The 18,006-nt window shown below is 33.0% G+C and overlaps 1 protein-coding gene across 1 annotated transcript; it reads right to left on the minus strand.

The window, feature by feature from the left end:
• Positions 1-1,414: 1,414 nt before the first annotated feature.
• LOC140893032 (uncharacterized) lies at positions 1,415-2,375 on the minus strand. Its single transcript, XM_073302103.1, has one exon. It carries the CDS (start codon positions 2,250-2,252, stop codon positions 1,716-1,718), a length of 537 nt encoding a protein of 178 aa, XP_073158204.1. The 5' UTR covers positions 2,253-2,375; the 3' UTR covers positions 1,415-1,715.
• Between the last annotated feature and the right edge of the window lie 15,631 nt (positions 2,376-18,006).

Below are 18,006 nucleotides of genomic sequence, written 5' to 3' on the forward strand. Positions count from 1 at the left end.
AACATATCAATACATTAATTTAAATAACTACTTAAATTCATTTAAATAATTAATTCAACTAAATAAAATACTCTTAATTATTAAAAATTAAAGTATTTCCTAGGTGATTGAATATAAATGTTTATTTTATTCAACTAAATATAAAACTATAAATCAATAATTAATTTCATAATTGTATAAATAATATTATTTAGAATATTTACAAATAATCAAATAATTGAAAACTAAACTTAATATATCTATATATATATATATATATATATATATATGACAATTCATTATTATACATGTTTCTAATTTAGTGCAGCACTGTAGTGCTCCAACTTAGCAAAGAAATAGTATTAATTAATTTGTTGGAGAAACGAATTTAGTTTGGTAAATAAAAACTCATTGAAAGGTTAATAAAATAAAAGACCATATAAAATGACTAATTTATTTAATAATATTTATTCCATTGAGAATTAAATTAAAATATAATTGTAAATTATTTTCGTCTCAAATTTAACTGATTAATTGAAAAACAATCTGTTATAATATATATATATATATATATATATATATATATATATATATTAACATATCAATACATTAAGTTAAATAACTACTTAAATTCATTTAAATAATTACTTCAACTAAATAAAATACTCTTAATTATTAAAAATTTAAAGTATTTTCTAGGTGATTGAATTTAAATTTTTATTCTATTCAACTAAATATAAAACTATAAATCAATAATTAATTTCATAATTTTATAAATAATATTATTTATAATATTTGCAAATAATCTAATAATCGAAAACCAAACTTATAATATATGACAATTAATTATTATATGTATGATCGAATTAACTCTCATCTTATTATAAAAAAATTATACATAGCACAGCAATAATACTAATTAGTTGGAGCACCAAATTGGACCAGTAATTAGAGAAGCTCTAAGAATTTTTTGTTTTATTTTATTTAAAGAAAACGTGATGGACTGATGGCTATGGTCGATTGATACAACTCATTTGAATAATCGTTACACAAAAATCAAAATCTTAACTTTATACAGCGACATTAACATCTCTCAAAATTAAAGATTTAAATATATATACGTCACTCGTCACTCGATCATCATTCAAAACAGATCTATTTTCAAATTCGTGTATCAATGGTTTACATATATACGACAGTGAAAAGGTTAAAGGATCAGTATTTATTTAGACACGAGACCACTCCATTCCCGAGTTTTATACGTTGGGTTACACTCAATGGCGGACCCAGGATTTTTAATCTATCCGGACTAAAATTCTAAGCTCCTGCATCCTTTAATATTTTGAATTAAACTACCCGGGCTACCACCAAATTAAACCAAAATTATTTAAAAATTTTATATACAAAATTTAAAAAAAATTCGGACCCACCCGAGCTAAAGCCCGGGTGGGCTTGAATTTGGATCCGCCCTTTCTTACAATAAGACATAACATTTAAAATTACATGATAATCCATCCACTTAATTTGGAAAAAATGTTTCAAAAATGCATGTATATAATCATATAATTTTAAGTGTTATGTGAAACCCAATATATAAGACACGTATACATGTAGCATTACTCGTAATTATTTTTGATCAAGAATTTACACCTCAAGTGAAGCCACTGAAGAGTGATTATTCATCAACACCATGTTCGAGAATATATATATCACTATCCTCTTCTCAATCTCATCGATCACATCATGTAGTTGCTGTAATCCCGATGATCTTTAGTGTTAGAAAAACCCGGCGGCGCGTGGCATGAAACGACCTCCCCGCCGCCGCCGCCGCCCTGAATCCTATCCATCGCGAACACTTGCTGTTGCTGCAGGAGGTGGTGCGAATAGTACTGCATGTGGAATCCAGCCGCGGGATCAGGAGCATTAATAACAGCAGTGGCAGCTTCATTCATAGCATGGAGGCCGGCGGCGGCGGCGGGGGGCTGAGAACTGGCATGAGCGAAACGAGAGACGGGGGCCCCCGTGAATCGCTGCACCATGGACCGAAAGTTGGCCGTGTCTGTGTTGAAAAGGGTGGTGGGGGTCCGCCGGGAGGCCCTCGCCCGACGCCGGAGGGGCTTCGATATGCGGCCGTGATTCGGGGTCAAGTTGCTACTCCTCGAGTCGGCGGCGGTGGACGGAGGGAGGATTTGGTTGATGTGATCGGAAAAGTAATTGGTTTGGTAGAATTGCATCCATTCATTAGGGGTAGACATTGTTTCACTTGTAGCCATGTGTGAATGTTAAAATTAAACTACTCATTCATTGAGTTTATTATATAGAAAGGAGAAGGCCGAATGAGTTGGTATAAATAGATGCACTTATGAAGAGAAAGTTTTGGTCTTTAATTCTCTTGAAGTTAAGACCTGGTTTTGATTAGTTACAAGTCATCGACTCATATTATATTTTTCATAATATAAATATGTATAGTGTAACAAATACGATATACAATGATATCGACAGATGATAAGATTATGTCATTAGATAATTATGTGATATTATTGAATTTTCATATGTTAAATTAAGATGGAATAGTTACAATTTAGCATTCGCAATATATCATATCTATCTATCTATAAATATAATTTTAATATCATGCACTCTAATGTGCTGAATTAATTTGTATGAGCGACCACTAAAAATATGAGTTTTGGTATTTTTAAAAAAACACTAAAACTCGTGTTTTTGCGATCGTTCATGAAAATACTGCACACTAAGGTGTGTGAGATCAAAATTATATATATTGTATTAAAGTTAAACCATCTATAAGGGCATCCGCATTGGTACTCATTAATCCTCATTATTCCATCTTCCATCTACTCAAAAAACGTGGGGTCCACATGACACATACTCATTACATTAACGCATTCTCATTATTAATACACACTCACATTCATTTAATATCAACACTCATTATTTATGGGTCTCATTTTTCATTCATTATTAAATAAATAAATTTCTCATTTTTTTACAATTTTAAAATTAATTTAATTTTTGTTTTTATTAAAAACATTTTAAATATATTTTAAAAATATAAAATAACCGTTGGAGCTCTAGATATTATTATTTAAAAATATAAATTGTAATTATTTAACATAACATAATATTTTTGTTTTATAATTAACATGTTAAAAAATTTGTTAACTATTTAACGAGTTTCATTTATTTAAAATTAAAATTTATTATAATTTTAATGAAGGAGTACAACATAAGAAAAAAAAAACATTTGCATGAAATTAAAAACAACATATAAATCAAACAGTATGAAACGGGATTATAACGGAATTAATATGTATGAATTTTTGGGCTTTCACGTGCAGCCTGTTTCTTTTTTTATTTTATTTATGGTATATAACAGGATTAATATGTATGAATTTTTGGGCTGACAAATTAATAATTCATGCACCCACATTGGTGCATGAACATTAATTGGTGTTATTAATCACCAAATAATGCATCAATGTAGATGCTCTAACAAATATTTTGGAGTGTTAGTAAAGTTTATCATTTGTTTTGTTCATGATTTTCTCTCTTCAACTTTCTCTCTCTCTAATTTTCAGTCAAGAAATCAAATAATACAAATTATTAATGCTTAATATAATTAAAAATATTTTTAGATTTCTCACTGTGTATTTCATTCAAGTTAAATTAAAAATTTATAATAAAAATGATATATTTTTTTAGATAATTAAATATATGCTCACGCAACGCGTTTGAGTTGAAATTTTTTTGTCGTATAAACTGATTGATGGACAAGTTCCACATCTTTGGATGAATTGAACATATATTATGTTTCATTGGATGTGTTAAATGTAATGATTACATGAAGAAGGGTAATATAATATGACACGATAATCACAAATTAAAAAAGCAAACAAACAAAAATAAAATAAACAATGTGTAAATATGTGTAAGCGTGCATAGAGATACTAGTCTATATAAATATAAATAATAAAAGTATACAACCAAAACATTAAATACTTTGGAATATTTTGTTTATTTGTTTTTTTAAAAAAAATAAATAAATTCTTGTATAGTACTATATCAAAATCAAGCACATAAATGTTTTCAAAACGATGACTGCAGCCCCCACCACGAGCCGGCTCTATCTCCATCACCACGAGTAAATAAATTGTTGTTTATTTGGGTGTTTGTATGTGTGTCTATATATATATATATATATAAATATATAATTGATTAATTAAAAAATCCAACAAAAAATTTGTAAAATTTAGATTTTTAAAAAAAAATTAAAACAAAAAAGTATCGAAACATGAAAAAATAAAACCCAGAAAATTATTTAATTTTTTTTATAATACTTATTGCGAAAGAAAAAAATACTGAAAATAGGCAACACATGTTCCTTAGTAGGGGTGCAAACGAACCAAATATGTTCGTGAGCTTTACGAGCCCGCTCGATAAATATTTGATTCGTATTCGAGCTTATCGAACTCGAGCCGAATTCGAACGTGTTCGAACTTTTTTTCGAGCCGAGCTCGAGCCGAAATTACTCTGTTCAATAGTTCGCGAATAGTTCGCGAACCTTAATATTTAATTAATATAATATAATTATATAATAAATATATATACATTTCGAACTTTTTCGAACTTTTCGAGCTTTTCAAACCATAATATCCGAATAGTTCACGAATAGGTTCGAATATTTCGAACCGAACTCGAACTCGAACTTCATTTCGAGCCGAGCTCGAGCCAAAATATTTGAAATTATCGAACTTCGAATCGAGCTCGAACTCGAATATACTCTTATCGAGCCGAATTCGAGCCTTAAAATTTTATCATTATTCGCCTCGATTCGGTTCGTTTGCACCCCTATTCCTTAGTTACTATTCTATTCTATATTATGCTATTCATATTTTATCCGATTTTTTAAATTCATAAAAGTGTTTATTTATCTATCTATATTATTAAACTTTTTCATATCATTTTTAATATAAAAAATACAAAAATATATTAGCTTGATTTAAATGTTATTTTATTAGTCCGATGACTTACTCAATATATATCAAAAGATAGCGTTATAGATTTTCACTTCATAAAAAAATATAACGAATTAAATTTCTATATAACTTTGATGGAAAAAAATACCTCAATTATTTTCTTAAACATATATTACTACGATGTAATTTATATATACATATCGTACGAGTTCGAAACATCATCGATAATAAAGAATTTTGAATGGGTTTTGAATTCAACGTTTTTACCGGTCAAAGCAAAGAATACTTGGTATGTTTGCGATTGGTCTTCGCCACGGACAATGAAGTTCTAGAGGATAGTTTGATTTTATTTTGAACCAACATAACGTGATAACATATGATGATCTCACTGATATTATACAAATGATATGGTGAGCAACCACCGTGAGCACTCATATGAGCACCTGCTGACGTGGCATCATGCGCATCTAATAGATGAGTGACACATCAACAAGTGCTCACGATTGTTGTTCACCATGTATTTGTGTATGTGCATGTGTGTTGAAATAATTTATATTTGTAGAAAAAAATAATATTTTTGTCATAAAAATAATACTTTTTATGGGTTCAGGTTAAGTCGGTACACTATTTTACAAAATTAACCCGTAACAGTGTAACACAATCTCATATAAGTTTTTTTTTTCCTTTTATTTTTATGTTTTAGGGATATATTTTGAGAAATAGTTCATGGACTTTTTTTTTTGGAAATAATTTTTATTGTTGATGCTATTTAAGTTTATTGAAATACCCCATAATAGTAGGATGTTTTAAGAAATTGTGAAACATTGAATTAAATGCAATGATTACGTTACGAATTGTAATAAATTTTAATGAAAAAATAATTATAAAAAATGTTTTTGGAAATATATTCGTTATATTTGATTTTTCTTCTTGTGTAATAACTAATAAGAAATGGGTTTCAGAGATGAAAATCAAACTTTATGCTTGTTTGGTGTTACGCTTTGTTTAGGAAACTGTGTTTTTATTTATCATATATTAATACATTATGAATTTTCTGAAAATTATAAAACAAAAAATAGCAATAAATAATTTTCAGATATTTGAAAAGAAGAAAATATAAAATAGAATAATTTTAATTTTTCCATAATTGGAAATCAGAAAGTGAATACGTACCAAAGCCGAAGGTGTGTGTGGCTGCTTCCTCGAAATACCGGAATTCAAGTGCTCGACAAGGGTGTGCGAATGAGTCAAATCTTAATTTGTTTGAAATTTGAATTACACTGCTTTTGTATATAAATCATGAAATTAAAGTGTTAACTATTTTTGGATTTATTATTTATATAATATAAACATGTGCAATCATTCACGTTTCAAAGTATAAAAAAATACATGTGTTGTGCGTCATTAACGTATAATTTTTTCATTACATTGTTGTGATTGTTGTGATTGATTACTTGTAATTTTATATTTGTATTTTTAAAAAAAAAATATAATTTTATTTTTTTATCTATAATTTTTTGTTGTTATTAAGCAATTTCGTAAAAAAATTAAGGAATATATATAAAAAAAAATTGGAATTTCAAAATTGTTTAAATAATTGTCTGGATATTATTATTATTTTATTGTTAAAAGATGCGATGGTTTATATTGGTTATTTTAATTTTTTATATACGTATGGATGATATGATATTTTATTATTGTTTTTGACACAATGGATGACTTTTCTATATTTATTATATATAATATTATTAACAATTGCGACACATACGATACAAGCACATGACAAATCAAATATAAGGTTGCGGTAGAAGTGAGAAGAAGATATTTTCATTTGAAAGGAAAATTTGAAGCATAAAAAACACATATAGTAAAAATCTCCGGTCCCGCAGAAATAATATAGCAGATCCACTACAAGAATACATGGCTTCAGAGATAGATTTTTGAGACGGAAATAAAATCTGTTTTAGATTTATGTAAATCATAGACGTACTTTTTACGGAATTACTACTCCGTTTCACTTTCATATATAATGATATTTGAAAAGAAATTTGAGACCGAATTTAAAACTGATTTGAGACGAAATTACACATAAATTTTTATAAACAAAAACAAAAACGGATTATAAACCGAATTTGAGACAATTTGATTTCTGTCAAAATTAAAATGAAACTTTTGTTAAAAAAAAATTGAAATGACAAAAAGTATAATAATGAGAAATATTGAACGTGGAGGAGAATGTTATATAGATTAGTAAATATATTTTTTGAATAGCAGAGTAATGGAGATTTTAATTTAATAATAGATAGATGGGATTATTAATTTTTATTTTTTTGAGAGTACACTACAATCTTGATCCAAATTATAACCGTATAAAGTAGTTATCCACAATGCAGATAGAATTTGAACGTGGATTCGAGACGTGTTTATCTCGAGCAAAAAAATTACAAAAAAAACTTCTAAATCTATCTAAATAAATTAGAAAAACTACCCGCAGTCAACGAAAATCGAATATGATACCAAAAAACCTCAACTTTAATCATTGAACTAAGGTCTCATCGCCCGTTGGCGTATTATCAATTTTTATTTAAAAGAAAGAAATGGTATCGTTTTGCGGTGTAGAGTGGAGGAGGAGGTAATTTATCTAAAGTGGGGGGCACTTGTTGACTATGAGAATTGAGAAGGCAGTGACTGATTTTGATGTCGCAAAGAAAACTAACTAATTTCTTTCGTGAATGATTAATTTTAAGACGACTTGTTCCACGTATTATGCCACTACCCCTGTCTGCAGGCATCGGAAAATATTAACTATATGGCAACATTTGATATTTCTGGTGTTGAAAAAAAATATATTGAATGAATTGTTGAAATAAAATGATATTAAATGGGCTTGAATTACTTGTCTAAAAAGCTTGTATACTTGTCCAAAAAGCTTGTCTCAATTGATACAAAAATTTGAATTTGGTGAAATAAATTTGAGAAAAAGTTGTCCAAACATGTTCAATGTATTGTTCACCTTATATAATCCAACTTTGGATTATGGGATTGGGCTCTTAGGGCACCGAATGTTTTGTAAAGGGGCAATACGCTAATCGATGCAACGAACACACGCGCTCGACCGGCTCGGCGAGGCGTGACGAGGCGAGGTCTTATGATCAATTATTCTTTTTGGATAAAATTTGGTTATAAAAAAATAAAATAATAATAATTTTTTTTATTTTGTTCGTGCGCCCGATCGGTGGATTTATACCGACTGAGCCCAGCCCTCACCTGCCGAGACAGAAAGTTTGAGGAAAGTTGGCCGCCCGATCGGTAGTTTTATACCGACCGAGCGCACCTTATTTTTCCGAGGCAGAAAGTTGGGCCAAAGTGGGCGCCCGATCGGTTAAATTTGACCGATCGAGCGCGCCTTCTGCAGTCCAAAAAGTTACGTCTCTTTCTGGGCTTCTTCTGTCATGGGTTGTATCCTTACGCCATAAAACGTATTTTTTGGAGTCATAGTATATATATATATGACTGTTATAACGCAGAGAGAGATATCTGAAATATCTGATAACATCAAACGATTGATTTCTCTGAGTTTCTCTGCATATTCTTCCCTCTCTCTCACAAAGTCAAAGTTGACACTTATTTTAGTTCGACGAAGATCGAGATATTTGTTGTGATGTTATATCTCGATTGAATAGTCGTCGTATCTCAGAGACGATTACTGCCAACGTTGAGCACTATTAACGGGCAATTTCGTCTTGCGGATAGAGAGTTTCTCTCGCCTTGACTTTGTTCATCTTTGTTGTTGTTGTTGTTGACGTACAAGTTTTCAAAATTCGAATACTTTCTTTTAACAATCGCAAGACGAAAACTTTGTATTTCTTGGATTTTGAAGATGTCTACCGTTTCATTCACTCCGCTCGCTTCCGCCCCTGCACATGGAAAAAAGCCGTCAAAGTTTTATGGTGCCGACTTCAAACGTTGGCAGCAGAAAATTCTCTTCTACTTTACCACATTGAATCTGTCTAGATTTCTGAAGACGGATCCCCCTGTCGTCGTTGAAGGCAATTCTGACACCTAAAGGAGGACCGTTGTTGATGCATGAAACCACAGTGATTTTCTGTGCAGAAACTACATATTGAATGACCTTGATGACACTCTCTATAGTGTCTATTCCTCTGTGAAGACTGCCAAGGAACTCTGGGATTCCTTGGAAAAGAAATACAAAACTGAAGACGCAGGAATAAAGAAGTTCGTGGTTGGAAAATTTCTGGACTTCAAGATGGTAGACTCAAAAACTGTGATGAGTCAAGTGCAAGATATGCAAATCATCTTGCATGACTTATTGGCCGAAAGGATGGAAATCAATGAACCATTTCAAGTCGCGTCTATCATTGAGAAGTTGCCTCCGATGTGGAAGGACTTCAAAAACTATCTTAAGCACAAACGTAAGGAGTTAAAACTTGAAGATCTGATTGTTAGACTTTGTATCGAGGAGGACAACAGGAATACTGAGGCCAAGTCGAACAAAAAGATGATGGAAACCGAGTCCAAAGCAAATCTAGGATAATCTAGTACGAGTCACAAGAGGAAGCGCCCCCATGAGGAAAAGAAAAATGAGAAAGCGAAGAAATTACAAGGAAGTTGCTACAACTGTGGCAAACCGAATCATATGGCAAGAGACTGTCGTCTTCCAAAGAAAACAACAAAAATCAAAACCAAAGCAAGTGAACATGGTTCAAGAAAGGTATGTACCTTTAAAAATTTCTGATATTGATTTAAGTGTAGTTATTTGTGAGACCAACATGGTGGATGATCCAAGAGAATGGTGGATCGATACCGGCTCTACGAGCCACGTTTGTGCCGATAAAGATATGTATTCCACCTATGCCACCGTTGGGGATCGAAAGATGTTCATGGGAACTTCTGAAGTTGTTGGAGTGGAAAACATGGTGTTGAAAATGACCTCGAGCAAAGAGGTAACGCTCAAGAATGTGCTGCATGTTCCAGAGATTAGAAAGAACTTGGTGTCTGGTTCACTCTTGAGCAAGGCTGGTTTTAGAATGGTTTTTGAATCTGATAAATTTGTATTAACCAAATCTGGTGTATTTGTTGGCAAAGGGTACCAAGATAGTGGTCTCTTCAAATTGAATGTAATGAATGTTATCCGCCCTGAGGCGAAGAATAAAGTTATTGGTTCTGCTTACTTGATTGAAAGTTATGAATTATGGCATGAACGATTAGGACATGTTAACTTCAATGCGTTGCAATGACTTTCAAATTTAAATGTAATACTTGCGTTTAAAAGAAATCCACAAAACAAGTGTGAGATTTGTGTTGAAGCGAAAATGGTTAAAACTTCATTTCATAATGTCACAAGAAGTACTGCGCCACTTGAATTAATACATATCGATGTATGTGATTTAAAAATGGTACAAGAACGAGGTGAAAATAAGTATTTTATAACAATCATTTATGATTGCACTAGATTTTGTTATGTATATTTATTGAAAAGCAAAGATGAGGCAATCGAAGCTTTCAAGAATATAAGACTGAGATTGAAAATCAACAAAGTTCAAAGATTAAAATGATTCGAAGTGATCGAGGTGGAGAGTATGTGGCTTCTTTTGAGTAATTTTGCTCAACTTCGGGCATCATTCATCAAATGACAGCCCCTTCCTCACCTCAATCCAATGGCGTTGCAGAACGCAAAAATCGAACATTAAAGGAAATGATGAACGCGTTGTTAATAAATTTTGGCTTACCTCAAAATATGTGGGGTGAAGCGATTCTCTCAGCAACTCACTAACTAAACAAGATTCCAATCAAAGGAAAAGATGAAACACCGTATAAACAGTGGAAAGGTCGTAAACCTTCTTACTAATATCTCAAAGTATGGGGGTGTTTGGCTAAAGTAGAAGTACCTAAGACAAAAGAAATAAAAATTGAGCCTAAAACGGTTGACTGCATATTTATTGGTTATGCATACAATAGTAGTGCATATCGATTCTTAGTGCATAAGTCAACAATTCCTGATGTAAATAAAGGCACAATCATGGAATCAAGGAATGTTGTATTCTTTGAAAATGTATTTCTTTGTAAAGAAAGGAAAGAAATAAGTTCGAACAAGCGAACTTATAAAAATACAATTAAAACTCCACAAACCAAAGAAAAACCAAGACGCAGCAAGCGTGCACGAGTTGAAAAGTCGTTTGGTCCTGATTTTCTAACATACATGTTAGATAATGAACCAAGAACTCTCCAAGAGGCTTTATCAAATCCTGAGGCTCCTTTTTGGAAGGAAGCCATACAAAATAAAATAGATTCTATCATGTATAATCATACGTGGGAGTTGGTTGATCTCCCTCCGGGATGTAAACCTTTGGGATCCAAGTGGATTCTTAAAAGGAAATACAAAGAAGATGGATCTATAGATAAATATAAAGCTCGTCTGGTGGTTCAAGGTTTTAGACAAAAGGAGGGATATGATTTCTTCGATACCTACTCTCTGGTTTTTAGAATAACATCCATTCGTGTTCTCATAGCTATTGCAGAATTGCATGATCTTGAGATACATCAAATGGATGTTAAAACAGCGTTTTTGAATGGAGAGTTGGAAGAAAAAATATATATAAAACAACCAGAAGGGTTTATTGTACCCGGAAAAGAAGGAAATGTGTGTAAACTTGTCAAGTCATTGTATGGACTTAAACAAGCACCTAAACAGTGGCATCACAAGTTTGACACTGCAATGTTGTCAAATGGTTTCACAAAAAATGAATGTGATAAATGTGTCTACATTAAAGGTACTACAAATGCATATGTAATTGTTTGCCTTTATGTAGATGACATGTTAATCATGGGAAGCAACCATGAATTTATTGTGAAAAGCAAGAAAATGTTGAGACAACATTTTGACATGAAGGATTTCGGATTGTGTGATATTATTTTAGGGATTAAAGTCTCTAGAATTCCTGCTGGAATTATTTTATCACAAACTCATTATGTAGAAAAGGTTTTTGAACGATTGAATGCCACAAATCGTCCTCCGGCTAGAACACCTATGGAATTGGGTACACATTTAGCCAAAAATAGAGGAGAATCTGTTTCACAAGTGGAATATGCAAGAGTGATAGTAAGTTTAATGTATTTAACTAATTGTACCCGTCCTGATCTTGTATATACCGTCAATAAGTTAAGTCGATTCACAAGTAATCCAAAAGAGGATCATTGGAAAGCACTAATGAGAGTGCTTGGATATTTGAAATATACTTCGAGTTATGGAATAGTGTATACAAAATATCTTGCGGTCCTAAAAGGATATTGTGATGCAAATTGGATTTATGACACGAAAGACTCTAAGTATACGAGTGGATATGTGTTCACAATCGGTGGAGGAGCGGTGTCATGAAGATCCTCTAAACAAACTTGTATAGCTCGGTCAACTATGGAGTCCGAGTTCATTGCTCTAGATAAAGCTAGAGAAGAAGCCGAGTGGCTTTGAAATTTTCTAGAAGATATCCTTGTTGGAATAAATCGGTGTCTTTCGTTACTATTCATTGTGACAGCCAGTCAGCAATAGTTAGAGCACAAAGTATTATGTACAATGGTAAATCTCGACATATTCGTCGGAGACACAATACCACAATACAATTGATCTCGAATGAGGTTATTTCGGTTGACTATGTGAAGTCAAAGAAAAACATTGCAGATCCGCTTACAAAAAGTATAAATAGAGATCAAATGTACAAACTACTTGGAGGAATGGGTTTAAAATCCACAAACTAAAATATTTATAGCGGTAACCCAACCTTGAGAATTGGAGATCCCAAAACCTTGGTTCAATAGGACAACTAAGTTATAAATATTAGTTTGAGTGCTTGAAATTGTTACTTGCTCATTCCTGAAATATCCAAGTATAAATGACCTGCAAAATGTGGCGAGGTTAAGTTTTCTTTTAATGATTCCTATACCTATGAGGTAGAGTAACGCATGATACTCTTGATAGGCGATCACCTATATAAGTTCAAAGTATTGGCCGTTTTGATTGCAACACTTATGAATGCATGATACTCTTGATAGGCGATCACCTATATAAGTTCAAAGTATTGGCCGCTTTGATTGCAACACTTATGAATCTAAGATATGGTCCAGGGCCGAAATGGACACAAAGTGAGAACAAAATATGTTAGAGTATTGTTATGTAAGTACTATTGACTTGGTTTACATAAATAGTTGACTAGTTCAAGACATCGCGTCACTATGCAACTAGTAATCCGATAATATTTTACTAAGGTGGGTTCAAGGCCATAAGCTACCTATCCTGATGTACCAATAACTCAAAATGACTTTCTAGTGAGAATGCTAATATACGTGAAATTCATTCACGTGGGGGATTGTTGGGAAAAAAAATGTTGAATGAATTGTTGGAATAAAATGGCATGAAATGGGCTTGAATTACTTGTCCAAAAGGCTTGTATACTTGTCCAAAAAGCTTGTCCCAATTGATGCAAAAATTTGAATTTTGTGAAATAAATTGGAGGAAAAGTTGTCCCACAATGAAACATGTTCAATGTATTGTTCACCTTATATAATCCAACTTTGGATTATGGGATTGGGCCCTTAGGGCACCGGATGTTTTGTAAAGGGACAATACGCTAATCGATGCAACAAACACACGCGCGCGCGGCCGGTCGGCTCGGCGTGGCGAGGCGAGGCGAGGCGAGGCGAGGCAAGGTCTTATGATCAATTATTATTTTTGGATAAAATTTGGTTATAAAAAAAATAAAATAATAATAATTTTTATTATTTTGTTAGTGCGCCCGATCGGTGGATTTATACCGACCGAGTGCAGCCCTCACCTGCCGAGACAGAAAGTTTGAGAAAAGTTGGCTGCCCGATCGGTAGTTTTATACCGACCGAGTGTACCCTATTTGATGCGAATCTTGGATGCATGGAAGGCAAACACGACTATATTAAAATTGTACCCTCAATCCAATAACAAAAAGATTCTTTAATTTTGTCCCGACCTTTTGAACAAGTAAGTTTCGGATATCCACCTCTAGTTTACAACGAAACTAGCAACATATAATCACGAGGATAAAACAATTAATCACAACGGAACCTTCAGAGGAACCTGTCTCTGACAATCTACGAAGATAATCAATTGACAAACTTCACAAAGTTTATGAAACTTTGATAATTTAATTTTGATAAAAACAAAGCAAAGCTTTGGCAAAATTCTAGAGAGAATTTTAGACCGACAAAAATAAATAATATGAACTATGTTAATTGTCTCTCATGAATGAGAAGTTTACAATATATAAAAGAGGAATCCTAATAGAATTAGACTAAAGATCTCCTAGTTGGATTATAATTCCAAAATCCTAAAGATAATGCAAAAATATTGCAAAAGATATCAAATATATCATCTAGAAGTTTTATAATAGACTTATAACACTCAAAATAACATAATATATCAAAAATCCCCGAACACACACAAACACTCCGAAGTGTGTGTAAGATTAAGTAGCGCGGGCGCGCGTCAGCATCGCATCTCATATCTTGTAAAATTCCAAAACAGCGCGGGCACGCAGGTTCCAGGCGCGGGCGTGCGTCACCTTCGCACATTGACTCGTCGAAATTCACCGATAGTTCGGGCGCGCGATTCCAATGGCGCGGACATGCTGCAGCTACGAAGTTGCTTCCAAAACTTCTTTATTTTCTTGATCTTTTTAGCTTCAACAATTTTATAATAATTCCCAAAATTATTTCCATGTTCTCCAACTAAATTTCCATGGATCCCGAATCCTTCAATTCTTGAGGGCAAATCACGGGACAATTCTTGGAACAATATGAATCTTAGAGCACCTCCTAGATTCATATCACTATTTTTCCGAGGCATAAAGTTGGGCCAAAGTTGGGCGCTTGATCGGTTAAATTTGACCGATCGAGCGCACCGTCTGCAGTTCGAAAAGTCACGTCTTTTCTGGGCTTTTTTTGTCATGGGTTGCATTCTTACGCCATAAAACGTGTTTTTTGGAGTGATAGTATATATATATATATATATATATATATATATATATATATATATGACTGTTATAACGCATAGAGAGATATCTGAAATATCTTATAACATCAAACGATTGATTTCTCTGAGTTTCTCTGCATATTCTTCCCTCTTTCTCACAAAGTTAAAGTTGACACTTATTTTAGTTCGACGAAGATCGAGATATTTGTTATGCTGCTATATCTCGATTTAATAGTCGTTGTATCTTAGAGACGATTGCCGCCAACGTTGCGCACTGTTAACGGGCAATTTCGTCTTGCGGATAGAGAGTTTCTTTCGCCTCGACTTTGTTCATCTTTGTTGATGTTGTTGTTGTTGTTGACGTACAAGTTTTCAGACTTCGGAATACTTCCTTTTAACATCTGGGAAACTAATATTTTATACCATGAATATTTTTTTTTTGGACGGGTTTTTATACCATGAATAATTTTTTTTGATGGGTTATACCATGAATATTAAATATAATCAATGTCATAGAAAATAAAACAAATGTGTCGTCATTCCCCATGTAGTGTAGTAGCATAAACCTTTTTCAATAAGAGAGAGTCATAGAGATATGAAAATCCATGTTAAAACAAACCCTCTTGATCAGTGAGTTAAGTCTGTCAAGCCTATAAACTAAGGGCACGATTGGTACGTTGAAAAGGAATAAGGTAATAATGGAATTGACTTTGGAATGGAATGAGATTGGGAATGGAATGGTTGCATTCCCATTCCAATGACAAACCAAGTATGGGTATAGGGAATGAGGTGAACACGGAATGTCCATTCCCACCTCATTCCCTCGTATCAAGAATGTCCTAAGGGTGTAAATGAATCGAGCTTGTTCGCGAGTTTTTTCAGCCGGTTCGATAAATATTTGATTCATATTCGAAGTTGTCGAACTCGAGCCGAATCCAAACATGTTCAAATTTTTTTTCAAGCTGAGCTCGATTCAAAATTATTTTGTTTGATAGTTCGCGAGTTTTAATATTTTATTAATATAATATAATAAATATATACACATTTCAAACTTTTTCGTACATTTCGAGCTTTTGAACGAAGTTTCAAACCTTAATATCCGAACAATAGTTCAGGAATATGTTCGAATATTTCGATCCAAATTCGAACTTTATTTCGAGCCAAACTCGGGCCAAAATATTTGAAATTTTCGATTTTCGAATCGAACTCGAACTCGAATATACTTGATTCAATCCGAACTCGAGCCATATATTTTTACTGTTATTCGACTCGATTCAGTTTGTTTGATTTTCTACTATAAACCCAATAGGTCTAATGCCAAATGAATCAGGATCCATGAGGCTTGGCTTGGGTATATATGTTGGAACACGTTTTCAGATCATAGATCTGATACCCGGTGCAGCGAAAGTTTAAAAATTTTTATATGGAACGATTCCATATCATGGGTATCAAATCCTAACGATTAAATTATGCAAGTAAAATAATAACAATTAATATTTTACCTCTTCAAGCTATGGCTTGATTATGGACTCCAACAGATTAAATCTGCTCTTGTTGTAAATCCCAGGAACTGATGACTTGCTCGATCAATCTCCGGAATTAGGTCCACGAACAGAAAACTAAAACCCTCTGATTGATTGCACTAGAAATCAATCAGATGTTTATCGAAGAGATTAAACAGATTTGATCTGTCAATTCAGAATGTAATTTTTCATAAAAATCATAAACTGAATTCTCTCAAAAAGTGACAGGATTTTCGAAAAAACCCTTTAGAATATATTATATGTTTTTCGAAAATTGCAAGATGGAATCCCTTAGTATTTTTGAAAACTATATATATATATATATATATATATATATATAATCTCTAAACTAGATTAAGTTATAAGTCTATTAGGACACTAAATCCTTAGGGCCCATGATCCATAACTTAAGCCCAACAAGCCAAGCCTGTTATTATAAAAATCAATATTAAATTTATCATGACTCCGATTGATAAACTGATTTCACCAATGTGCACAGAAACCATTTCTGCACCTTTTAAAGTCAAGATAATTTTTCTGAATCCGAATTCAGTGATTTCCAAAAATGTCCATCCCTGTGTCATTTTAGGAAATTTCACTCCCTTTAGTTTTGAAGTCCAACTTCTCTTTCATTAAATTTAACTCTTTAAATTTAACTATCTCAACGGGGATTAGTAATCCATTACTTGTGTGACTCTCAATGGTTCTGGGATACAGCTAGCCGTGGGCTCACAACTCCTTGTGACTCGGAACAACAATTTCCGACTTACCCATCGAATCATGGTAAGAGCGTCTAGCAACATCGCCCCATGATTCCCTAGGTATCAATGATAGTTCCTGCAAGAACCAGTAGATTTTGGTTAGCGTACAGTACGGTCCCTTCATCCAAATATCCCGATCGAATCAACAACCATTGGTACATCGAGAGTCGTTCGAGATTCGATAACTATGCAATGCATCTTGAAGATCAAATAGTGACATCGCATGTGCTACTAGGAAACCAAGTAACCTAAATCACATCGAGTACTCTGGCCAGATATTTGTCACACTAATATCTCCTCAGATCGCATAGGATATCCACACTCGCAAGCGTGTGGTGAATCCTTGACAACAAAACATCGACTCCTATATGTGTCGTAACTCTACCCAATCCCGACACTTGATGACCCCAATAGAGTCGGTAAACGAGTCAAAGTATAGTAATAGCATATAGAGTCTCCATGATGTTTCAAGTAGTAAGGACTAATGGTGTACAACCAAAACCGCGGACTTATCCACTCAATTAATAATAACCACTTGGAAAGTCCGAATAGGGTAGTTCGATCATTCATCATATGAATATCCATTTGCATGCTTTGAACATCTCTATGTTCCATACCAATGAAACGTGGTACTTGGCATCGCAAATGCTAGTCTCGATCTCGAGCGATCCTTATCCTTATTTGCGGATGGCTCAATTGACTAGGAACTTTTTAGAATATACAGTGACTAT

This window comes from Henckelia pumila, chromosome 3, assembly GCF_033568475.1.
Source record: "Henckelia pumila isolate YLH828 chromosome 3, ASM3356847v2, whole genome shotgun sequence".
Lineage (NCBI taxonomy): Eukaryota > Viridiplantae > Streptophyta > Magnoliopsida > Lamiales > Gesneriaceae > Henckelia > Henckelia pumila.

Bases quoted from the DNA above. Each gene is read 5' to 3' on its own strand.
- LOC140893032 (XM_073302103.1), bottom strand. From the start codon at position 2,252: ATGGCTACAAGTGAAACAATGTCTACCCCTAATGAATGGATGCAATTC.